Here is a 26,897-nt window from a genome sequence, read left to right on the forward strand (position 1 = left end):
ATCAGTGTATTGTCACATCATGTAGGAACTAGGTTGTTATAAATCAATTGACTGGTTGTAACAAATCATTTAACTGAATAAAAGGAAACACTCTGGCCACATGACTTTGGCCCTAGCAGGCCTGCCTTCGATGCACACATGCTCAGGTCCCCATCTATTTCACAAAGCCATTGTATATCGGCTGAAAAAGTAGGTTGCTGTTGCTCAAAAGTTTGCAACAATCGCCGCCTAATTCGAACCCGTTGAACAACTTGTAACCTTGGCAAATTCCTCAGAGGACCACTGGAGTACGTTCACCAGAACTGTACCTAGTAGAGCACTGCACGGACCGATTTTTTCAGCCCGGGCCCGACCCGGGCCCGTTTTTACGTTGGGCTGCCCGCCCGAGCCCGACCAAAAGTTTTATGGCGCGACCTGGGCCTGGCCCGGGCCCGGAAATAATCTACGTTACTCGGCCGGCCCGGCCCGCCACTTCATTACCTAAGGCCCGAGCCCGGCCCGGCCCGGCTCGAAACCGGCCCAAACTTGGCCCGAGACCGAAAAAGACCACCGAGCGGCATTAAAAAAAAATGAAGAAGAGAATGGAAGGAATTTATTCTTAAGGCATAAATACATGTCATATGCAATTATAAACACCATTTGAACGGTCTGAACGCAAATACCAGTGCGCAATGTAGTACGAATGACACGAGCAGTATTGGCAGCACTTTCCAACGGCGCGACCTTGATGCGGCCAAATCCACTTCTATCGCAGCGCCGCCGCAGTATTTTTCCACGTCGGGCGCCTCACTGCAAAGCAGGCGCCGCCCCAGCCGCTCATCGCACTCAACCGTATTCTAGTACACTCTAGCCAAAGCGCAGCCACGACCGGTCGTGAGCGTAGCGCATGGATGGACTCAATGGAGAAAGAGAGCTTCTTGTTCCTCCATGGTGCAGCGTAATGCGCTGCTGCTAGGCGACCGGTTAAGAACATGTGTGCAATCATGGATGGACGCAGTGCCATACTTTATCCCCGTGACGAATTATCTTATCTAACCAGTTATTGTTTTACCAATTCGCTTTTGAAGAATCAGCAAGTCGCGAACGCGCTTACACTGCGCTGAAAGCATTAATTACATTGATTAGGTAAGAAATACAATGGCATCCTTGGGGTTGAGGTGACTTCGCTCTTTCTGGACTTTTACATTCTGTTTAAACATCGCAAAATACGGCGGAAAAAGAAAAGGGAAGTACACAGGAGTGGCACTGCTATCCTCCAGCTGCGCCGGGGCAACAGCTTTTTCAGAGTTGAGACACACGAGGATAACTCACTGCACGTTACATGCACACCACCACAAAGTCCGAGCCCGGCTCGAGCCCGTGAAAACGCTGCCCTACATGGCCCGACCCGGCCCACGGGCCGGGCCGGGCTAGGGCTTTCGGGTAAGCCCGAGCCCGTGTAGTGCTCTAGTACTCAGATCAGTCATTTGACGACCATATGGGGAAAGGTAAATTTGGTTGTGCAATAATGGTTTTGTGCTGTAATTCTTTCAGATAAGCCGTGTTCTAATGTCTTGGTTTCCTCGCACAATTCCTGATTAAACATTGCTCTAGGTAACGTCCTGTCGCCTACTCTACACTAGTCTCTTTCTACAAGAATGATGTTTAGCATGAGCTGGTTCTCTCTTTCACCACTTTGATCGATTGCCCACAATTTCAAAAATAAGGACAGCTGGGCAAGTTAGTTCGGTGATGAGATGAAATAGCGCGAAAGACAGCCACATCTCGTCGTTTCTCTGCTTTGCGTATGGCATCAGCGCTGTTCCATCGTGAATACAATTTTCAGGAAGTGTTTTGTATAGCTCTGGGAAGGGCATTTGAGAGGGGTTCACAGTGGATTGTAAATTTCTATATTGCAGTGTTGAGGCAAGCACAGTTGTCATATCTCGTCAGCCACGAGCACGGACCGGCGACGTGTTCTACCCTCGTGTGAGGAGCATCAGTCCGTCGTCAGGACAGGAGGTGGGCTTGCCTTTGCAGTACTCATTGTTGCCATAAAGAGGGAGAGGGTGAGGCCTGCTCATAAAATGGCAAACATGACTAAGTAGGGGTCATCTCATTTGTGAATAAAGAAGTCAATCGACTTAAAGAGCAACATTAAGAGGAAGCTTTAGCTTGGGGCCAACTCAAATTTTTTAAGTTTTTTGTGCTAAAATACATATGTGTAAAATGTAAAAATGCTTTTATAAGACAACCGGGCTGGGCCAATTTGAATCGAATCTGTTGCATTTAGGAGACTTAGGTAAATTCTGGCAACTCAGGAAACAGAATTTTGATTTACGGTTGGAATTGTTTGCAGAATTTTATAAAAATTGGTAAGCCTAAAAAGATATTCAAGCATGAAGTTTACAAGCCTGTAACTCTGCATTAAGACAGATATTGCAGTTCTGCAAACTGCATCTGTTAAAGCATCTAAAGCTGATGAAATTGATGTATACAGATTATGTGGATATATTATATTATTTTTTTCATTTTTCAAGTTTGCTGGCATTCTCTTATTATAACCATGTATCAACTAGCCCAACAAGCCACTCTCAAGATTATGTGAAATTGTCGCAATGTTTTTGAGGGTTTTGCAAAAGTCCTACTCACAGACTAGTATATTTGAGAACAAATCAATTTTGTCCACTTTAGATGTATTAGTGGGTGCATTTAATATAATTGTGTTATCATTTGTTATCGCTGAGTTACTGAGTGTCAAACTTAATAGTTGAGTTTTTTTTTAATTTCGCAATTTCGTTTCATCTTTCTAAAAAAAAAAAAACTGCCTTTCTAAATAAAGCATTTGCTTGCTAGAGTCACTAGTTTTTCACCTTTTCCTTTAAATGCAACAAGCCTTATCAAAATCGGTGCAGTGATTTCTGAGCAAAATTATTTTTTTTATTACCATGTACTTAGATTCGTGCGCCAGAGCTGAGGCTTCCTTTGAACGCGACAGCAGGGGCCCCGTGTCGCAGAAAATCCCACGTCGGTGTCGGCACTGGCGCCGGCGTCCGAGAAAATCATCCCCAACCACACAGGCCCTCCGAATATATTTAGATTTATGTATATGCCACACCTTCTTATATGACGTGCGGCATATGCGGGTTATATTGCCACACCATTCTATCACTAATGTTGCTCATGCCTTGTCTCACATTATTGACAAAGCTATTCCTCGGAATTTTGAGAATGACAATCCACAAACAAATGACATGAAACAAAACACCCACAGCGCATGCCTTTTATGTTAAATCTTCTCAGACTGAAATACTAAAAGTGCAGAACAAATACGAGACCCGAAAATTATGTAATTTCTTTGGCGCGGTTGTGCACTATCTCCGGGATCGGCCCACGCAAGAGGCCGCGTTTTCACCAGAAAGCTTGCCTATGTGCGTAGTGTTCGCCGCCAGTGTTTGCCAGTAACCATTACAGTTGCATAAGCTGCAGTCATCGGGAACTGTGAGTGGCAGTCAGTGACCTTTGATTGCTATCGTTTTCCACTTTTTTATATTTGAAATTAAGTGTGTCGTGAAAAGCTTGCAAAAATAGTCGTTTTTGATAACAAAACTGAAAAAGAAAAAGCTTCACTGGCATTGTTGCTCAGCTGTAGTGCTGCATGACCTACAATTCACAGGTCCTTGGCATGACCTTTGAGGTACTGTAGTGCTCCGTGGCTGCCCACTGCACGCTGAAAATTCTCTCAGGTGACATATTAGAACTTGCATCATAGCCGCTAACCACCGCGGGCACACATTGTCTTCACGGGTGCTGTTTAGAGGCTGCTAATAAGAAAACTGTACCAGCCCTGCGGCGCTGCCAAGATTGCTTCAGTGCTATATGCTACTCGATTATGCTCAGTTTAGCCTAAGTGAACTTTTGTTGCAGTTGGCCATTAAGTTTAGTTGTATTGGTAAATATATTAGTAAATAGTATTAGTAAACCTTCATGTACTCCGTTTTATACTTTGCAGGGAACACTGCATAAGCTGTGCCAATAGTGTGGTTGTAGAAGTCGCCATGCGTTCTAGTCAGTTTTTTTTTTTTCCAAGTTACTGTGTTTTAATTGTGAGCCCAAAGGGGGTGCTGTGGCCATTGGTCACAGAGACTTGTCACTATGTTTATTTGGTCGCAGATAAGTTCGTATCTGCAAAGTTTGTACCTGTAATACAGTAAAAGCTCGTTAACTTCAATTTCACAGGGATGCTTAAGGAGTTCGATATAAACCGAATTCGGACTAACGAAAGTCATTGAAAAACAGCCAGAATTGAGACCGGGTTGCTAGAAAGCACTTGCAACTCACAATATTTATTGAACAAAATAATCTTTGACCACTTTTTGCTTCTTTTCTGGAAGCGATGGTCGATGGTCAATTTGTCTTCCAATGCACGAAAGTGATGCAGAGCTTCACATTCACCCACCTTGAAGTTGGAAAAATAGGCGTGCGACACCGAGTGCCTCCGTTACAGCAGCCGACGGATTTTTCGGACTTGGTGGATATTCTGGACTTCATCTATACGCCGTCAGGGTTCCATAGAGCTAATGCAATTTTGCGACCATTTTTTCGGGCGAATTTAAGCCCCAAAGTTCGATTTTCCTAACTACATCACTCGTTCCGAGCCACACTACCCGATCTTAGGGCCGCCATGTTGGATTTTCCGCTGGCTTGGCCTCCAGTGGCCCGCTCCGTGGCCTCCAAGATTGCGAGTGCATGCTATTATTAGAGAGCGCACGCCATCCTCCAGTCTTGAAGGCCATGCCCGCTCTTCCTTGGCTGACAAAACGCTCCAAGGGACGGCACTTTTCCCGTTTTCGTTCTTTTTTTCGGTCAGCACTATCGTCATAACACTTATTATTCAGGCTCTACAGGGATTGCCCGAAATACCAAATCAGAAACCCCCAGTATAATCGGTGCGAGTTATATGCGAATTTAACCTTGAGGTGTGACTGACCTTCACGGCAGTGCAAAGTTCGCCTTGTGGCTTCACAGCTGCGCGGTCTGGGGAAACCACACCTAAAGGCGAAATTTGCACTGCCGTGAAGGTTACACCTCAAGGTGAAATTCGCATATAACCTGCACCTTGCCTTTACTGTTAAATTTTTAAAATTCTCGGTGCTAGTTACACGTGCGACGATACCATACTGCTTCACCTGCCAAGGTTGCTACAATTTGCATTTCTGTCTAAAATCTGGATCGCCGGAAATGTGGAATGCTACTGCTGTATTAAAACAGTAAGTGAATTCTCACATATAAGGGGGGGGGGGGGGGGGGTTGACTTCGAGGCTAAGGATTGTCGGGAAACAAATCTTGCCTTATATTGAAATAAATACAGTAATAAGCCAGAAAAGATGCAAGAAAATGTGGTTGATCCCTCTTATATAGGAATCGGTATAGAACACGAAAGTGAAACGTGTCTTCACAGAAGTAGTGTAATGTTTATTGCACATTGATATATAATGTCTATTGGTGTTTTGTGGCTAAAGCGCCCTTAGGCGTTGATGCACCCACGCTGACGCCTGGTGGCACGTCTCCTCCATCACGACTACCAACGTCGATGACCATGAGCAACCGTCGTGCATATGGAAGCTGCACTACGCTGCACACGCTAGCACAACGCGAAAGACGAAGCACGTAACTGACACACTAATACAACGCGCCAGACAAAGCACGTAACTGAATCGTCACCGAGTCAAATCAGCGCGTACAGCGCGTCGTAATTGCAGCCTCCGCGATCAACTTCAGAAACATTTTCAGAGCTAATAGACAGTTTTAGCAGAGCGTTCACGGTCCGCTCCGCTCAGACCGTCGTCTCCGAACGATTCGCGCAGAGCCGCTCAGCGGAACGCTAGCGGGAACGCCAATGCGCGTGCGCACAACGCTCATATCGGCAGCGGAACGAAGAACGCTGCCCACGGTCCGCTACGAAGCCATTTGAGCGGAGCGTTAGGGTGCGTCTACTGGTTGCTTTGCCGTTTTACAGCCGCGCTGAGCGCGCGTGGCAGGCGTCTCTGGCAGACGCGGTTGTCAAACAAGCCAAATCAACGCAGTTCATGCAGCCAGCGGTGTGCGTGAAACGTTAGCGGAGCGGAGCGCAAGCAACGCTCTGCTAAAGCTGTCTAATTGCGGAGGCCACGCTCCGCTGTGCTGAGTACGGTGAACGCCACCTAGGTGGCGTTGGTAGTGCTTCTTGATGCCAGCGTCCCTTCGAATGCTGGCATCGAGGCGTCGTAGTGCTGAGACCACCGAAGCGTTCACTGTCGGTGTGCGTTAGTGTCATAATGCAGTACTTCTCTTTTCTGCTCGTAGGCGGTGGCACCGCCCCAAACAAGAGCGCGGGTACACGGAGGAGTGTTAGATATATAAGGCGCGTCTGTGTAGCTCTCTGCAAATGCGTTTGTGGCGCAATGGGTTAAACGCTCGGCGATCTATCGTCGCGGACCGAGAGGTCGTGGGTTCGATTTCCAAATTTTGCATGTTTGTGGAACTTTTTCTTCTGGTTTCTTTCTTTGTATTATGTTCTATGACGTATTTCCGTGACGGAAATACGTCAGTGAAGTCTTGGTGGACCCCGGCATAAAACACTTTCGTGTTAAAAACGATGGACAAGTGGCGACGCTATCTTGAAGTTTCCACACTATAGTCGGGTACAACTTTAGAAGACAGGAGGAGGCCCCGCCCAGTTGACCGAAGCGCAGCAGCCAATTCCTCCGCGACTAAAGAAATAGTCCCGCTCAAAAAATTGTGACTGCTTCTAAAACGCGTATTTGTCGCTATAATTAAGATTTGTGTATCTTGACGAGTGGTTTGGTAAAACTATCATGATGGAAATGCTACCGCACATGCCAGATCGCGAGAGAAAAATAACTCCGTGCCTTCTACAACGCTGTGCGTCGTCTGCTACGGAGCAAGATCGACGGCACCGGGCGTAGCAGTTGCTGGCTTAATAGCATAAAATTCATAAATACTTTTTGTGTGTTTGCACAACCTTATTTTTTTAATGTGTTGGGCTTATTTTTAATTAATATATATATATTTTTTTTTCGCGGTTGCAAACCTGCGATCTCGTAAGTTCGAGCACGATCGCGCGCGGCATTCCGTGCCGGTTTTCGGCCATGGAGCCCAGCGAGGTGACATCGGAACGGAATCTTTTGTTGCCGAACGAGCCTTGTGTCGCCTTGATGACCACACCACCAAGGAGCCTCGGCAAGAACAAGAGCGGCCACATCCTGAACAGCGATTCACGCAACATGATCTTCCACTGCTACCCATTTTGGCGTAACAGGCAGCCTGAACGCAGCGTGGAGGACACGAGCAAGTTTGTCGCCGACATGCTCGGTGTCAGCGAAAGGACTGTGTTCAGGGTGAGGGAGGAAGTTAAAGCTTCGCATTTTTCGGGTGGCAAACTGACAACGCCCTCGCGAAAGCGCCCACGCAATGCGGAGAAGAGAAGACGCAGCGCGAAGTTTGACAACTTCACGTTGTGTGCGCTGAGGTCATGTGTGCACGATTTCTTTCGCCGCAACGAGATACCGACGGTCGAGAAGATAACTACAGAGTTCTCGGAGCGTATGGAACTCCCATCACTAAGGCGGTGTACCGTGCGTCGCCTGCTTGCCGAGATCGGCTTCAAGCACGAAAAGAGAAGCCGCAACTCGCTGCTTATCGACCGGGATGACATCACCGATTGCCGGAATCGCTACCTCCGTGACGTGGAGCGCTACCGGGCAGAAGGCCGAAAGATCTTCTACCTGGACGAGACATGGGTGACGGCGGGACACACTCGGTCGATCGTGTGGACAGACACCGTGGTGCAGAAGCGCAGATGCCTGTTCGCTCGAGCAAATGGCCTGACGACGGGTCTAAAACAACCTTCTGGGAAAGGTCAGCGCCTGATCGTGACGCACATCGGCAGCGAGGATGGTTTCGTCGACGGCTGCCTGGATGTATTCAGAGGCCAAAAGACAGGCGACTACCACGAAGAAATGGACGGCAATCGCTTTGAGGGCTGGTTCAAGGACGTTCTGCAGAAGTTGCCAGCTGGTAGCGTCATTGTTTTAGACAATGCACCTTACCATAGCCGGTGAGAAGAGAAATTGCCGACGACGGCCTGGAAAAAGGAAAAGATACAGGAGTGGCCCACAAGCAAGAACATCACCTACGGTGAAAGGATGATAAAGAAGCAGCTGCTTGAGCTGGTGGCATCAGTAAGGTCACGCTTTCTGAGCTGCATCGTAGACAACACAGCTGTACGGGCTGGTTGCATTGTACTCAGGCTCCCGCCGTACCACTGCGAATTTAATCCCATTGAGCTTGTGTGGGCCAAAGTCAAAAATGGCATCGCTGCGGACAACAGAGACTTCAAGCTGTCCACGGTCGACGTCATCTTGAGCGAGAAAATCAAGCAGGTAACGGCGGAAGACTGGAGGAAGAGCATTCAGCATGTGATGGACTTGGAGGCAAAGTTCAGACTTGACATGTCTGGGAGTGAGCACATTCAACCCATCATCATCCAGCTAGGTGAAGATGACACTGAAGAAAGCAACGCCGACTGCGAGCTGTCTGGCATTGAGCCACTCGACGAAGCATAAAGGCTTCTTATTAACAAAAGAACAGCCCTTATTAGGGCTACCAAAATTTTGCTGGTGGGTTCTCAACAACCAACCATCCATTCCGTGACCTCTCAAATAAATAAGCAGTTCCATTTATGGCATATTCCTTATAATAGAAGCTCAATTCTGATAAGCAACGTCCTGCACACATTGTGCTCGATTTAAGAAGTGGCATAGAAACACATTTAAATGCTGGCATATCTGAATTGAAACGCTATTGTTAACCCTGATTATCGTTGGCGGGCTTAAAAGCTCATTCGGGCAGCCACCGTCGAGTTTGACGCACCCCATAGTGAAATAGCAGAAGTCAGAGCACGCTTTATGGTTCTGTTAGCAGTCTGCACTGGAAATCGCAGTCATGTCATAGCGAGTGGTGGTGAAATAGCAGCAGACAACACGAAACTGACAGTCACTGTTAGCAGCTTGAATGCCAAAGCACATTCATGTGGTTGCATTGTTTACTTTGTTATCTGGCTCACACAAGTAATGCAAATAAGAGAACAAATATAAGACATCATTAGCTTAGTGAGGCCCAAAATGCTAATTCAGGCAGCCACCGTCGAGTTTGACGTGCCCCATAGTGAAATAGCAGCAGTCAGAGCACGCTTTATGGTTCTGTTAGCAGTCTGCACTGGAAATCAGTCATGTCTTAGCAAGTGGTGGTGAAATAGCAGCAGACAACACGAAACTGACAGCCACTGTCAGCAGCTTGAATGCCAAAGCACATTCATGTGGTTGCATTGTTTATTTTGGTATCTGGCTCACACAAGTAATGCGAATAAGAGAAACAAATATAAGACATCATTAGCTTAGTGAGGCCCAAAATGCTCATTCAGGCAGCCACCGACGAGTTTGACGCGCCCCATAGTGAAATAGCAGAAGTCAGAGCACGTTTTATGGTTCTGTTAGCAGTCTGCACTTGAAATCGGAGTCATGTCATAGCGAGTTGCTTTTCAACTCCCATTCCCATAAACAAAAATGCAGAAAAAAGGTAGCATCACCGCAAAACCCATGGCTTACAGATAGCCTTCTGAAAGCAATGCGGTCTCGTGAAAATTTGTACAAAAAAACTAAAAAACAACCTTTTAATACTAAACTACTTGCCCGTTACAAAAAATTTTCCAACTCACTTTGTGCTCAGCTGAGAATTGCGAAGAGGAATTATAACGAACATAAAATTGAAGAATGTGGTAATAACACTAGGAAAAAGTAGGAAATTGTTAACACCTTTTTAAATCGTAACACCCAGAACGTCATTTCGAGGATCATTCACAATAACAGGGAATACAGTAATCCGCTTGATATTGCTAATGCCTTTTGTGATGCTTTTTTCAATACTACTTCTGATTCCGCTTCATGCTGTAACATGTCATTTAACCGCCTACCTCATTCATTTTTCCTTTTTCCAACTACGCCTGATGAAGTAATTTCAATAATTAGGACCCTTAAAGCCACTAGCGCTGGCCTCGATAATATTAACGCTTACCATATTAAAATGATTGCACAACATATTGCTAACGTTCTCTCTGCTATCATTAACCTCATATTTAAAACCGGTGTCTTCCCACGTGAACTTAAACGCGGTCGAGTCATTCCTGTTTTCAAAAAAGGTGATCGCACGCTCATGCAGAATTATAGACCTATTTGTGTTCTTCCATTTTTTAATAAGGTCATTGAAAAAGTTATCGAAAAGCGTCTAACAAAGTATTTAAATAAATTTAGTATTCTTTCGCCCCATCAATTTGGCTTTCGTCCTGGTTTTTCAACTAATCTAGCACTTATAGCTCTTACTGATTACCTTAAAAAAGCAATTGATGAAGGTAAATTTGCAGCCTCCATATTTGTTGACCTATCTAAGGCCTTCGACACTATTGATCACGCAATTCTTTGCGCTAAGCTCGAAGCCATTGGAATAACAGGTCCGCCACTACTTCTAATCCGCAGTTACTTACAAGATAGAAAACAAGTCGTTAACATTTCTGGGTGCTACTCTAAAGAAGCTACTACTAATATAGGTGTACCGCAGGGGTCCATATTAGGTCCCCTACTCTTTCTAATTTATATTAATGATCTGCCTAGTTGCCTCTCCTCATCGAAGTGCATTCTGTACGCTGATGACACTACTATATTTAATTCTAACAATTGTGTAAAAACACTAACAAGTAAACTAAACGAAGATCTTCTGTCAATCTCCGCGTGGTGTGACCAGAATAAGCTGCAGATTAACCATAATAAGACCAATTTTGTCGTCTTCACCTCGCATCAGAGATCGCCTGACCACCGTCAATCCATTTCCATCAACAATCACCTAATCACTGCAGTTCATAATTGCTCCTATTTAGGTGTGGAATTCGATCGCCACCTTAAATTTAATCTTCACATAGCTAACGTAAAAAAGAAAATGGCATATGGAATACGCGCTCTAATTAAATCACGACCTTATTTCTCATTTTCTACTCTAATGTCACTGTGTTATGCTTTCGTTCATTCTCATATCAACTATAACATTGAATCATGGGGAAACACTTATAGCAGTCACCTAATGTCATTGCAAGTCATTCAAAATCGAGCTATTCGTCTAATAACATTTTCATCTCGTAGCATTAACGCTAGTGAGTTATTACATGCTCATAACATTTTGAATGTGACTGATCTTGTTAAATACAACCTCGCCATTTTTATTTTTAGGGCCATAAACAATAATCTTCCAGTAACCATCATACCAACGACGTCTCTTATTAATATAAATAATACTAGATTTGCAGACAATATGAACTTTATATTACCCAGCGTTCGCACCAACTACGGCAAGCAGTCATTACACTTTTCAGCTATATCCCTCTGGAACACATTACCATTTCCTTTAAAATTGTTGAAATCTCACCGGTTTCATACTGAACTTAAGCGCTTTCTTTTAGCTTTATCCGACTCCCATTTTTCAGTGTAGTATGTTTTTTCTTTCTTTTTTTTTTAAACTTTAACTGTGTTTCTATATTTATTTCCTGCATTCTTTTCATCGCCTTGGAAAAGCACCCTTTGTAGTTCTGCCTATTATTCAGTGATCTGCAACCTTGTTCTTATGCATTAACTGCTGCATTTTTTTTTATTTATGCCTTGTCTTTCAAAAAAACCTGTATTATCGTAAACTTTACATGTTGCCATTGTTTGTTTGTATTAATAATTCTTGTCATCATGCATAGGAGGTCCCATTTCAGTTTTTAACTACGGGACCTCCTTCTGTATATACTTACCATGTAATTAACCCCGTTTTTTGTATTGAATAAACTGATTCTGATTCTGATTCTGAGTGGTGGTGAAATAGCAGCAGACAACACGAAACTGACAGCCACAGTCAGCAGCTTGAATGCCAAAGCACATTCATGTGGTTGCATTGTTTATTTTGTTATCTGGCTCACACAAGTAATGCAATTAAGAGGACAAATATAAGACATCATTAGCTTAGTGAGCCCCAAAATGCTCATTCAGGCAGCCACTGTAGAGTTTGACGCGCCCCATAGTGAAATAACAGAAGTCGGAGCACGCTTTATGGCTCCGTTAGCAGTCTGCACTGAAAATTGAAGTGTTGTCATAGCCAATTTTCAATTTATTAATCTGACTCGAACAAGTAATGCGAATGCAAGCACAATTATTAACGTGATTAACTTTGCTAGCATTTTTTTGTCATATTTACGTACCGGAAAAATGCTCAGTAAAGTTCAGTGCGTTTTAGTGAGTCACTTTGTTCATTACAAGCCGTAGGCAAAGTGACGGACAGATTCAGACAGTGATATTGGGGAAGTAATAAATGGTGAAAGTTGCAAAAGCTCTCACAGCACTGCTTTGCTGGACTCCATCCACTAGAGAACTGCATTTGTAATGAATGAAAGCATCATGACAGGAAATGATACCCCACTGCACAATGTTATATATGTGTACCACCACATGTGACGGGCAGCAAAACCATCTGTTTATTAAGACTGAATGCAACAACATAGCAAGGTGCTGTTTCACAATATTGTTACGTAGGAAGACGCAGACGAAAAGCTATATACAAGTATATTTACAAAGAAATGCGCCGCACTTGGCCAAGAAGCCACAGCCCGCAGTAGCCTCTGATCTTCGTCGTCGTCTTCACACTGCTCGCCTCTTCGTCAAGGCAAATACTGTTCCGTAGCACTACCCCCGGCGGCAAAAGCACCGTCCCGGAGCGATTAAAGGCCGGACTCTGAAGCACTGTAGTAGGCCTTGAGCCTACTGACGTGCACGACATCACTAGATGCCAGAGTAGACGGCGAGGTCGAACTCACAGGTTCAATTTCATACGTCACAGGCGTCACCTGGCGCAGCACGCGGTAGGGCCCAGTGTATCGCGAAAGGAGCTTCTCTGAAAGCCCGATGTGACGAGAGGGCGACCACAGGAGCACGAGCGCACCAGGCGAAAACTGCACGTCACGGTGGCGGGCGTTGTACTGACGCTGCTGAGTGGTTTGCGAGGCCGTCAGTCGAGCACGGGCAAGCTGGCGTGCATGGTCGGCGAGGGCGATGGCGTCGCGCGCATACTCGCTTGTCGAGATCGCAGCAGGAGGAAGAGCCGTATCAAGGGGCAAGGTCGGTTCGCGACCGTACAGTAAATAAAATGGAGAAAATCCGGCGGTGTCGTGCCGGGAAGAATTGTACGCAAATGTGACGTAAGGAAGGGCAATGTCCCAGTCGTGGTGGTCCTTGGAAACGTACTTCGACAGCATATCGGTAAGGGTACGGTTTAACCGCTCCGTCAGGCCATTCGTTTGAGGATGGTATGAGGTAGTCAGCTTGTGTTGAGTGGAGCAGGAACGCACAATGTCGGCGATAACTTTCGACAGGAAGTTGCGACCACGGTCAGTAAGCAGCTGTCGCGGGGCGCCATGAACCAAGATAATGTCACGCAAGAGAAAGTCCGCGACGTCAGTGGCGCAACTGGTAGGGAGAGCCCGCGTGATAGCGTATCGGGTGGCGTAATAAGTTGCGACGGCTACCCACTTGTTCCCCGAAGATGACGTGGGAAAGGGGCCGAGGAGGTCTAATCCAACACGAAAGAACGGTTCCACAGGGACGGTGATCGGCTGGAGATGACCAGCAGGTAGCACCTGAGGTGTTTTCCGACGCTGGCAGGGATCACAGGCAGCAACATAGCGTCGGACGGAGCGAGCGAGACCAGGCCAATAGAAGCGGCGCCGGACGCGGTCGTACGTGCGGGTTACCCCAAGATGGCCTGCAGTGGGTTCGTCATGCATCTCAAAGAGCACAGTTCGTCGTAGATGTTTAGGCACGACAAGAAGATCAGAACCATCAGGGACGAAGTTCCTTCGGTACAGAATGCCGCCGTGGAGGACATATCGGCGAACGGAGGCGTCGGTAGGTGTAGAGCGCAGACGCTCGATGAGTGCTCGCAGCGATTGGTCCCGGTACTGCTCATCGGCGATGTTAGCGAAGTCAGACACAGAGAAAATGCCGTTGGCGTTACTACTGTCGGCGTCGTCAGGCTCGTCTACCGGGTAGCGAGACAGGCAGTCAGCATCCTTGTGTAGTCGGCCGGATTTGTAGGTAACAGTATACGAATATTCTTGGAGGCGTAAGGCCCAGCGACCAAGTCTTCCTGTAGGATCTTTCAGTGAGCATAACCAGCAAAGCGCGTGGTGGTCTGTAACAACGGAAAAGGGCCTGCCATATAAGTATGGACGGAACTTCGCAACCGCCCAAACTAGGGCCAGACACTCACGCTCAGTGATGGAATAGTTGCGCTCGGAGGGTGAAAGGAGCCTGCTGGCGTAAGCGATAACACGGTCGCTGCCGCGCTGGCGTTGTGCCAGTACCGCGCCAATTCCGTGGCCGCTGGCATCAGTACGGACTTCGGTAGGCGCAGAAGGATCGAAGTGGGCCAGAACGGGAGGCGTTGTGAGGAGGTCGATTAGATGCGAGAACGCAGAGGCCTCGTTATCGCCCCACTGGAAAGGAGTGTCTTTTTTCAAAAGCTCCGTTAGAGGTCGTGCTATTGCCGCGAAATTTTTCACGAAACGGCGGAAGTACGAACACAGGCCGACGAAGCTCCGCACATCTTTGACACACTTCGGAACAGGGAAGTGCGTAACAGCATGGATCTTGCCTGGGTCCGGTTGCACTCCGTGCGCGTCAACGAGATGTCCAAGGACAGTAATCTGACGACGGCCGAATTGGCACTTCGATGCGTTGAGTTGTAGACCGGCTCGACGAAAAACGTCCAGGACTGCTGAGAGGCGCTCCAAGTGTGTAGCGAACGTTGGGGAGAATACTATAACGTCGTCTAAGTAGCACAGGCACGTGGACCATTTGAAGCCATGAAGAAGGGAGTCCATCATGCGTTCAAAAGTGGCAGGAGCATTACATAGACCGAAAGGCATCACTTTGAATTGATAAAGACCGTCGGGTGTTACAAAAGCAGTCTTCTCGCGGTCTAGATCGTCCACGGCAATCTGCCAGTAGCCGGAGCGAAGGTCAATAGAGGAGAAATAGCGAGCACCGTGGAGGCAGTCAAGGGCGTCATCAATCCGAGGTAGGGGATACACGTCCTTTTTGGTAACCCTGTTCAGGTGCCGATAATCCACGCAACAGCGCCATGAGCCATCCTTCTTCTTTACAAGTACAACAGGTGACGCCCATGGACTACACGATGGTTCAATAATGTTCTTGGCAAGCATTTTGCGAACTTCAGCGTGAATAACTTGACGCTCAGCCGGGGACACTCGATACGGGCGGCGATGAATAGGAGGGGCATCGCCGGTATTAATGCGATGTTTAACAGCTGTAGTTTGGGCCAAGGGACGATCGTTAAAGTCAAAAATATCGTGATAGGATAACAAAACGCGGTAGAGCTCACGAGCGTGCTCGGACGGCATGTCGGGCGCAATCATTTTCTGTAAGCCGGCAATGGCACAAGTTGCCGACTGCGATGGTAGAGGAGGATCGGCTGAATTGTCGTCTACTGCAATAGATGCTACTGAGTGATCCTCGAATGAGCAAAGCTGGGCCAGAGACATCCCGCGTGGCAGCACTTGTGCCGTCAAGCCAAAATTGACCACGGGCAGGCAGACGCAATTCACCGTAATAGATAAAACTGTATGAGGCACTGTGATCCCGTGTGTAAGCAGGACGTCTTGCATGGGAGCCGCGATGTAGTGACCGTCGGGCACTGGTGGGGATGACACTAAGTCAACGTAGGTCAGTGCCGAAGGTGGCAAGCGAACGAAGTCGACGGAACGGAGGCGACTAGGGTGTGGTTCAGAGGGATCCAGAACAGGCAGGTCAAGGCGGAGAGTACTGGCGGAACAGTCGATGAGAGCAGAATGCGCGGAGAGGAAGTCCAAGCCGAGGATGATGTCGTGGGGACAGTGGGCGATGACTGTGAATAGCACGATAGTGGAGCGATCGGCGAAGGAGACGCGGGCGGCACACATACCAATTACGGGGGCTGTTCCGCCATCGGCGACACGGACAACAGGCGTCGTGGGGTGTGTGAGTATCTCCTTCAGCCGGTTACGAAGGTCAGCACTCATTACGGATACATGCGCCCCAGTGTCTATAAGAGCAGATACAGAAACACCGTCGACTTGCACGTCAAGAAGGTTCAGATGAGTGGGCAACGTCAGTAGAGGATTTGGCGGCGTATGGAGCAATGCAGCGTCACCTCGAGGCGCTGCATCGTCTAGTTTTCCGGCTGGGAGCGGCGTCCGAAGGGAGTCGGCGAATAGGAGCGACGGGGCTGAGGAGAGCGAGATTGTCGTCGTTGGGGCGAAGGCGAACGAGAATAGGGGCGGTTCGGCGCAGGAGAATCAGTGGCGGCATTATCGGAGCGTGCTGCATAGGGTCGAGAAGGGCCACCTGGGCGAGAGTAGGCAGTATAAGTAGACCGGGTCGGGGAACTCCAACGACTGCGACAGTGGCGAGAAATGTGCCCGATTCTACGGCAGTGAAAACAAATGGGCTTGTCGTCAGCAGTGCGCCATTCAGATGGGTTGCGGAAGCGTGGTGGGTAATAAGATGTGGGACGGGGCGTAATCGAAGAAGCCGGATGGGTATCAGGGCGATGGGCCGAGCAGACGGTGTGAAGACCCATGTTCGCGAACTCCTGGCGGACAACTGCCTGGATCAGGGAAACCGTGATTGCAGGTGCGTTGGAGGAGCTGGAGTGTAAGGCAGCCGGATAGGCGGCCTCAATCTCACGCCGGACGATCCGGGTAACATCACCAGTGTTGTTGGGACGAGGAGCGTCGGCACAGGAAGATGTCGCTGGGGTGTTGGGCAGACGGGCAAAGTGCTGGTCGATACGTCGGCTTTTAGCGAGTTCCAGGCGGCGACACTCTTTTATAACTGCATCCACGGTCGCCACGTTGTTGAATACGAGCAAGTTGAAGGCGTCATCGGCAATGCCTTTGAGGATGTGGGAAACCTTGTCTGGCTCAGTCATGTGTGCGTCAACTTTGCGGCACAGAGCCAAGACGTCTTGGATGTATGTGACGTAGGGCTCTGTGGACGTCTGCACACGGCCGGATAACGCCCTCTGCGCGGCAAGTTGGTGACCGTAGGGGTTTCCGAACAAGTCTCGGAGCTTTTGCTTAAGTGAATCCCAACTGGTGATCTCCTCTTCGTGTGTCCGAAACCAAACTCGAGGTGTGCCACCGAGGTAAAAGAGTGCGTTGGCGAGCATGATAGTAGGGTCCCACCGGTTATTGCGGCTGACGTGTTCGTACAGGCTGATCCAGTCGTCGACGTCTTCCCCATCTTTGCCCGAGAATACGCCAGGATCGCGGGAAGCGGGGAGAGCGATGTAGGTCGTCGAAGTGGCAGCAGGTGTCGGAGCTGGCTGAGTCGAGCTGTCGTCGGCGGGAGCCATGACGGAAGACTCGACGTACCGTCCACTGCGAAGCTCCGTGACGAGGTACAGGGAACGTCCACCTCCACCAGATATGTTACGTAGGAAGACGCAGACGAAAAGCTATATACAAGTATATTTACAAAGAAATGCGCCGCACTTGGCCAAGAAGCCACAGCCCGCAGTAGCCTCTGATCTTCGTCGTCGTCTTCACACTGCTCGCCTCTTCGTCAAGGCAAATACTGTTCCGTAGCAATATGGCACCTTTTCATATGCACTTCTGGCAAGCTACTGTATGCACTGATGCATAAACACATTAACAGGGGTAAGAGACGAAGTAACTATGCAAGCCACGTGATGCTTTTAACATTTTGTATCTGTCAATGTTTCTGTTGTCACAGCTGATAGAACTTTCTTTGGTGCAAGTTGGCTAATCACGTTGCAGCAACAGCACAAGAAGCAAGGTCAGAATAGTAGGAGAAAACAAAGCAAGGTGGCAGACGGAGGAGGCAAGGTAGACAAGAGAGAATGGCTTTAATGACATCGAAGAGGCCAGCCCTGCTATTCACTCGACTTGGTGCTTTGAATGAGACGAGTTAATGGAATTGCAAAGTAAGTTGTGGCTGCAGCATGCTTACAAGAACAAAAGCAAAGATAAAAGGATAGAAATAGGAATAAATACATACACGCACGGAAGAACTCACATATTCACACACATGAACACAAACGCGAAAACTAAGATCTAAAATACAAAAAAGGGCAAAATAACAAATATACACAAACACACAAGAAAACACGCACACACATTTAACGCAGACGCGAGTAGAACTATTAGGAGTCGGTTCACAAGCAGCTGTGCCTACTTGGTCGTACTTTTTTTTAATGCACACATTGGCTCTGTTGCCTTCACTGTCGTAGGAATTTTTTAGTAGCGACATATCACGACAAAGCGCAAAGCTGTGTTGTGGGAAAGCAAGTCGAGCGCTAACAGCACAGCTTATGCGCCATTGTATCACAGCAAGCTTTCTAAAGCTGGTGCGTGCAGTGAGCGAAGAGTTCTAAGCCACACAGCGACGCGAATACATGCCAAGCTCCCTTGCAACGGCACCAGTGTATCAGTCATAATTTTATATTAGCATTCAGGCTGACATTAAGGAAACAAACACTGCTTCCAAACACCTGACCATTAACAATCCAATGACATTCGCTCAAGGAGCGTGTGTTAGTCACTGATTGTTAGCATTGGTGGAAAGCAATCAATCGACGGTGCTACACAACACTCGAACGACGCTGCTAGACGCTCAGCTATCTTATCACACTGCTGCCAACGATCGGTCGTTTTCACGCTGAACTGGTAGCAACGAATCTTTGCGTTGGAGGTTGCTTTCACAAATCTTTTCTGTTGAGAAACTCGCAGGTTGGTTTCATCCGCGCACGCTTTTCTCATTTATCCTGATAATGGTTTTGCTCCATCACTTCACCACGTCCGACGAGAAACGCATGGGGCACAGTACACAAACACACCCGCCGCTCACAGTAGGTACCAGACTTTGGCGAACTCTCCTCATCGTAACTTCACATAGGAGAAAAACAAAATATCACGGAACAAACACGTACGATGTTTGTTTGCAGCGGTATGTCGCCGCGGGATCCTGTTTCCACACGAAGCGCAGCGTCACTGATGTTCGCTGCAATCTTTCTTCGCCGGCTCACGGCTCAGAACAAAAGCACGCGGCACAAATTGTGCATCATAAGCTCACAATAATATTTCCGGCATGACAGACCACCACAAACAATTCGAATTCACTCTGACGAAGGGAGGCGCACAGAGCTGACGCGACTCGGCCCAGTTCGAAGCGAGGGCGGCCATGTTAGGCATGTTCTCTGTCGGTGGGGACCACAGTGGTGGGGACCGCGGGGACACCGGCCGTCCGGCTCATGACGTCACCTGAAGTGCGCGCCTATTGGTGCCAGCTCGTGTGCATCCGCCTTTGAGGGGCAAATGCCGCTGTCTTCTAAAGTTGTATCCGACTATAGCTTGACACGATGTCATGGATTTTGAAGCCATTTTCTTAGGCTCGATTTTTTATCACTAGAGATGGATTGTATTGTATTCTAAAAACGTCAAAGACTGAAATTAGCAAGTTTCAATAACTTTTACTTATCAGCACTTGGTATGGCTGCAGCACTGGCTAAGCATTCTAGTTGTGTAACGACGAACAGTTTCAGTTTATTTGTCCTGCTTATTCACTAGAGCGGGAGCAGAAGCTAAAGGCTACACAGCCTGATAAAGGCCCCTGCTCCTAACGACAACATGTTTGCTTGATTATAGTAAATACTTTCAAAGCTTTCAAATGGCCCTGTACGATGCAATAGCAATGTGTTCATGCAACTAGAAAGCAATGAACATGCTCATTTCATTTCGGTGGGTAAAACAGCAAACACAAGGGATGGGCTACTACTCCTCGATGGCACTGCCGATGTCTTGATAAAGTCATGAAGTGAGTATGTTTGTTGTTTTCTAGTTGCATGAACACATTGCTATTGCATCATACAGGGCCACTTCAAAGCTTTGAAAGTATTTACTATGATCAAGCAAACATGTCGTTAGGAGCAGGGGCCTTTGTCAGGCTGTATAGCCTTTAGCTTCTGTTCCCGCTCTAGTAAATAAGCAGTACAAGTAAACTGAAAGTGTTTGTCATTGGCATAGTAGCTATGACGTTATGCTGCTAACCTCGAAGGCATGGGATCAAATCCCAGTTGCTGTGACCGCATTTAAACGAGGGACAAATTCAATAACACCCGTGTACCAAGCAGTGGGCGCATGGTAAAGAACCCCGGGTGGTCAAAATTATTCCGAAGTCTCCCGCTACGGCTTGCCTTATAATCATATCGGCGTTTTGGCGAGTAAAACCCAACAATTTAATTAATTATTTTTCACTTCATTTGTACATTTGCAAATCGCATTGCATCACAAACCACATTGCATTCTACAGGAATTTTGAGCTAGCTAGTTGGTATTTTATAACGTGTAGAGTTCAAGCGTGAAAGCAGGACGGGAACAACTAGGACAGACCCTGACATGTGCTAACTTCCCACAAAATTTTTTGAGTGAGACAACACGATTATATATATGAGGGGCTTTGTAAAAAAAAAAAGGAATACAGAAAGGGCACCAATAAAACATGCACAGCTCAACGCTACTGCATGGGTGGTGCGGGATCGACACTCAGAAAGCCTAATTCCTTCTGAAGTAGTGGATTGGCAGCATGCTAACGCACAGACCTTGCTCACCTTGAATTCTCGCTGCCTCTGCGATTTCTCTAGTCTCGTAAAATTGTACTTGTCAAATTCTGCGCTTGTCAAATGCACTTGTCAAATTCTGGTTTGAACCCGGACGTGTGACAGTAGGCTTCCAAGTGACCGCCAAGTGATCTAATTGGAAGTGAGTGCTTGCCCATGTGTGTCCTGGTTGTCGGCCCTGTCTTCCTGTCACGCTTCGATTCTACTCATTGCCTGTTGAATTTGTTGCAATGAATTTTATCTGTTCCTTCTCGTGGTGAAATGACTTGTCCTCTTGCTGACAGTTCAAGCGGTCGGCGGGACTTCGCAACCTGGGTAACACGTGCTACATGAATGCGACACTCCAATGCTTGGCCAACACCATCCCCCTGGCTCTGCACTTCCTGTCTGACCGGTACAAAGGAGACATCAATAGGTAAGCCAAGCTGCGATTGGTCTGCCACGAGCGAATGGCCATCCAACAGTGTTTCTCAGTGGCTGCGGCTTTCTCCTGCTGAATACCGTATAGATAAGGGCCGCACTCATGTAAAAGTCGCAACTTGACTACCTAAAATTGGAAGAAAAAGAAAAGAAAAGAATATTTAGATGTCCAAAGACGGTGCATGGGTGTGCAATTTCTTCAAACATTATGTTGAAAAACTTAGTCACAGGCGTATTAAACGCCATGGCGCAGAGGACAACTGTATCCACGGGTGTGCTGCTGAACCGAGCCTGAGAAATGACGGCAGCAACAGTGATGTGGACTAGATGGGCAGCAGGTACATAGTGCACAAGTGTGAACAATAACTCAATTATGAAAACAATAGTATTCACTTATTACGCCTTGTGAAAAGGGGGTGATCTTGTCAAGATTGCGAAAAAAATGCGGCACTTACACGAGTGTATGCAGTACAATACTGTGGGACGGATTCCACTACATTTCGATGTAGGCGAAATGTAAAAATGCTCATGTATTGAGATACAGGTGCACATTGTCGAGACGTGTGTTCCCAGACTCAGCTGTAGCCCCCAAGTGTGACACTGCGCAGTGTTTCGTAAGAGCCATCGATTACTTTCTTCTGTTTTTTTCACCACAGAAATAATCAAAGAAATATGCAACAACTCAAAGATGCGTAGTGGAAAAAAAAAAGGCAAAAAGAGTGGATATTTGAGGGCTGCGGGAGCAGGATGTTTTGTACCTGCGCTGGAAAGACAGGTGGACTGTGAACATGATGTCAACAGCGCACACAGCGAACAAATTCGGTCTTGCAAAGTAAAGAAAAGAAAGTAGGCACTAAGTGGACATAAGTTTGAGTGAGGAAGCTGGTGCTCATTGCCAAATACAACACGTAAGTGCTCGGAGTTGATAAATCAGACCAACTCATCGGATGCTACAATGTGTTCATGAAGTCTGTGCATTTCACTGTATCGATACAACTGTAGCGAATGATAGCTTTATCCTCTTTAGCGAGCATCGTCAGCAGCATCCCCAAGTGCCAGAATTGTCAACAAGATTGTGCTGTGACCAGTTCACACTCAGACAGGAACTGATTGAACTCAGATTTGATGAGCCACATCTTGCGGACCCCATTGTTCCTTCTGTTGTTCCCTCTAGGAGTGCAAATCAGAGGCAGTTTTTAATTCGACCTGCCGGCACAGGCCACAAAAAATTTAAAGATACAGAAAGTGTAAATTGTGCTACGAAAAAAAAAAAAAATTTATTTGTTTTCCGCAAAACATGTGCAGCAAACCTATGTTTCACCACATCAAGGAATTGCTTTTCCCAGTGGCACGGTAGTAATTAAGGCTAACATTTTGCTATGTACTAGTTAAAGAAATTTTGTACTCACACAGCTTTATTTGCAGGAGTATTGCATATGGCCCTTATGTTCAAAATGTATATTTTGAACTTTTTTTAATGTTCATTTTGTGCAAAGCAGCATTGATGGTTTCATAAATCTTTTATTTTGGTTAATATATTTTTGTTTGGTTAATGTGTTTCATAATATTTTTAATAAATCAGTTGTTTGAGACTAATATCATTGAAAAGATCATTTATTCCTCTACAATTTGATACCATACACTTTACTATCAAGCATTTTCTATGGCATGAAAAAAAAAAAAAAAGCTTTTCCTAAACTATTTGAAAACTACTGTTTTTCCCAGAGCAGGAAAGTGTTAACAGTTCACTTCACAAAATACGCTGAATAATGTATCATTCTTTCCATGTTCTGCAACTGTTAGAGTTTCACGATTCTGAAGATGCGTGAAATATAGTAGGACTAACTTTTCAATAGACTGGAATAACTGGCACTTGAAGGGGATATACAGTAGACCCTCGTTAATTTGACTCAGGTTAATTCGATCTTTCAGTTAACTTGATCCCGGTTAATTCGATTTTTCAGTTAATTCGATTCCGATTGAAGGTCCCGGCCAGTGCCCATGCATTTCTATGAATAAGCCCAACCTTTCTCTTTTCGATACTGAAACTGGCCTTCACCGGATAATTCGAACTTGATCAGTCGGCATGCACAAGCCTGGGCCCTGTCCCCTATGGTGACCTCAGTAGCGACCCCTTTTAGTGGCATCTCCTGTGTCTTCAATGCGTAATCATTTCTATGCCTACACAACGAGGAAACCTGTCCATCCGTCATGTAAGACGAATGCAATGGCTCATACCGCCATAAACAATGGCTCACATAACGCACATCATTTTCTGTCGAAAACGGCTATTTTCAGCCTGCCCTAAGAAGATTTTCAAGCAGAAACCGGCACTCGCAATGTCTGATTATGGTATTTACCTGATTCTAATCCGTGCATTTTTTGTTTGTTTTTTGTTCAAGAAAATTGGGCCAAAAATTGCCAGCATGGTGCACTCGGATATGAAACCAAAACAGCATTCATTGTGTTGTTATGCTTTGCCGCATAACACCCATGTATTGCGGCGAAGCTGACTTTAAAAAGGCGGCCACCATTGTGCAACACTTGCGAACCCCTTGCCCATTCTTCTTGGTAAAAAAAATCGGATGTGCTTTATATTTCTACTTTTTTAGGAGTGTTTATGTTTCCATGTTGCTTTTCTACTTTGGACATAGTAAGTGGGTGCACGTCTGATTTGGGGGCATGGGAGAATCCGGCAAATACTGGCAAATGAATCAGTGGTGTGTTTAGGCATTTTGATGCGAAAGCATCAGATGGCTGACTGAGAGAAAAAAAGGGGCACCTGTCATCTGTAGGATTGAAACGGCAGCTAATTTTGCATTGGCTGCAATGACACTTCACGAGCGCACCTCGACAGAGCAGAGCGAGCGAAAGTCAACAACTGTTGCCGTGCTAGCACACCAGGTAGTGCGTGAGGGAAGCGGGCATCGCTGCGACGCCACATCACCCTTACTCTCGCTTTTGGAAGCATGTGTTATCCATGCGTTCCTTGGTGGCTCAAGCTCTCGCCTGTGTTTTAACGGCACCTTGGTATGGTTAAATCAAAATGCACCAAGCGTCTCAACACGCTTGCTTGCCGGTGAGGAGTTCATAACTCAAAGGACCACTCAGCGGCATTCAATCGGACATTATGCTTTCGCATTCTCAACTCATAAGTGCTTAGGTGTCATCGGATTTTTTTCTGCATCTTTTTTAATTCGACCCGTCGGATAAATTGATCAATTTCGGCAGTCCTGCCGTGTTCGAATTAACGGAAGCTGACTGTCTATGTAGGCTATAACCTGTTACAGAACAGGCCTTCTGGTGTCTTCAGTATTTCGACCAGTTTCTTTATCCTAAGATCACTTACTACACGATGCCTGCGGTTTACAGGATGTTTCACATCGGCAGTGATGGCCGTGAGTGGCACTGCATAAAACTCCCAGTGCTAGGTTAAGTTCTATGGGCTCTCAGAAGTTCTAGAAACAAAGAGCACGGCACACAGTGCAGTAGTGCAAACGCAAAAGGGCATTTATTGCACCTTGTGTGCAATAAGCCAGCTAGCCGATATACGGGGAATGCAACCTGTCAATTGAACACTCTGAGGAATCGAGGAAGCTTGACTCACCGTGCAAGGATATCGAGAGAATAATGTTGGCGGAGGCCGATGCCCAAGTCGTTCATTGGTGCAGTCTCGATAACGGAGGCACATTCGAGTGATCATGTTTGCCCACTGAGGGCTCTGCTCCGCTCTGGAGCAGAGCCCTCAGTGGATGATGCTCACAGAACGCACCAATGAGGGCACAGTCAGTTCATGCGTGACGTCGTCTTGCAGCCGCAGAGAAGGAAGCAAACTCCTGTTGCACCCGAGTTGTTTATTTATTTTGTTTGAATGTACTATCATCCCCTTATTGGGTCAAAATAGGAGTGGGTTACAATATCTGCATTTTTATATGTGCAACCATACAACAATATTATGTGTTACAGCAATATACTATTACAACAATACAACGTTCTTGCAGGAATTACAATTGGTGCCTTTGTCTTTGGCACTAAGACCAGGTCCGAATTAGAAGCGTTACAGTCAGACGAGACAAGAACACGCCCTACTAAGAAAGACATTCTTAAATTAAAGACTACTCTCACTGACAACAGGTTTCAGCAGTTCGTTCCACTCCCGGGCCATTCGTAAAAAGAACAAGTACCTGTAACAGTTTTTAAGAAGTGTGATCTCTTTGACATACTCTGGCCAAATGTGTGGTCACAGGTCAGCTGGACGTACTAAAGAATCACCCAATGACGGAGAGGAACGAATTTATACATGAACAGCAGACATGGGACTACACAAACTAAGTACGGGTAGTACATTACACATGTTTGCCGCGCTATTGTCGCTAATCTCAGTCAGGTGCTGCAACCACTCACAGTTCCAACCTCAGTACGGCTGGGGCGTAGCTCAGCCGCACATCGCTGCAACAGTTACCGGAGCCGGGGTGCAGCTCGGCCTTGGCGGTTGAGGAAAGGCGATAAACGCAACGCATAGGGCGGCCTATCTCGGCAGCAACAGGAGCCGGGGCGAAGCCCTGCCACGGCGGGATCTGCCAGGTAGCTCAGCCTCCGAGTACTGTGAGCGGGGGCGAAGCCCGGTTTAGCAGGGTCATGACTGATGACGTCGGGACATGGCCAACCGCTCGATCCACAGTGCCCGGCGAGAGACGACCGTGCTGTCCCGCTCTGTTCAGCTTGCCGGCCCCGTTGCTCAAGCCGATCTTCCGAGACCCGCGCACCAATCGCGCGCACATTCGCGCTTTTCGGCCCCGCACACCGACACAAGCACTGCTTTCGATGCCTGCACACTTCAAAATGCTGTCCTCCTACCGCACATTCCTATCATGTTTATTTCTTGCTAGAAGTTCGATTGCACAACCTTAGCAAGTTTATTTCTTGTTACCCGCCACTTCATCTCATTTATACAGCGATGCTCTTTTCAGGGGTGCAACAGCTGCGCCAATTGCACCATTTTGATACAACTTCATATTTTTGCGCTGAGCTGTGCCAAAACCGTGATATATGTGGAAATTGCGCCACGCTGCGCCAAAACGCCCGACCTGCTGCGAAATTTCTCGGTTGCGCTAGTTTTAGCAGGAAACAAAGACCGCATTGGCAACCTGCAGCTTGGACATCGCCATCCAATCCAGTAGTGCAGACGAGATCCAAACACATGCTACTTTTAGCCACCATACACATGCATGCCCAGATGAGACGTTGGCATGTTTGGTGGTCGGCGCCGAAGAATATTTTTGCTGCTGGTTGCAGTGCGGCGTATTGTATATGCAGTAAAATCTCGCGGAGACACAGAGTGCGTGTTGCTTGCAATAACGAAAGTAGTTCGCCATTGCTGCGTAGACTCAACAAGATCTTCGCTGTATCCGTGCGCGCGGTCACAAGCGGAGCGGGTACGAATACTCCACGGGAAACTAGCTTGTACGGTACAGCAAGCGACCCGGCACTGAGGGCGTCAGCTTTGTAGGTGAAGCAATCCATAAAACTAGCAAAGTTTCGGTTTCACGCTGTGACAGGCACCGCGTTTCACTGAAATGGCGCCGATTTTCGCTGTACACCGCCGAAACGCCGAAAGATTGTCAAACAGTCGCTGCATGTTTCGACTACCGCCGGAACGCCGC

General features: G+C 47.0%; 1 protein-coding gene across 2 annotated transcripts in view; it reads left to right on the forward strand.

Moving 5' to 3' along the window:
* LOC119455301 (ubiquitin carboxyl-terminal hydrolase 8-like) overlaps positions 1–26,897 on the forward strand; it is a 176,348-nt gene that overhangs the window by 110,303 nt on the left and 39,148 nt on the right. For both annotated transcript variants that reach the window (XM_037716700.2, XM_049668693.1), the window contains exons 15-16: positions 1,899–2,001; positions 21,099–21,229. In XM_037716700.2, the coding sequence (XP_037572628.1) occupies positions 1,899–2,001; positions 21,099–21,229 (234 nt within the window). The remainder of the gene's footprint in view (positions 1–1,898; positions 2,002–21,098; positions 21,230–26,897) is intronic.

Source organism: Dermacentor silvarum, chromosome 6, assembly GCF_013339745.2.
Source record: "Dermacentor silvarum isolate Dsil-2018 chromosome 6, BIME_Dsil_1.4, whole genome shotgun sequence".
NCBI classification, from domain to species: Eukaryota; Metazoa; Arthropoda; class Arachnida; order Ixodida; family Ixodidae; genus Dermacentor; species Dermacentor silvarum.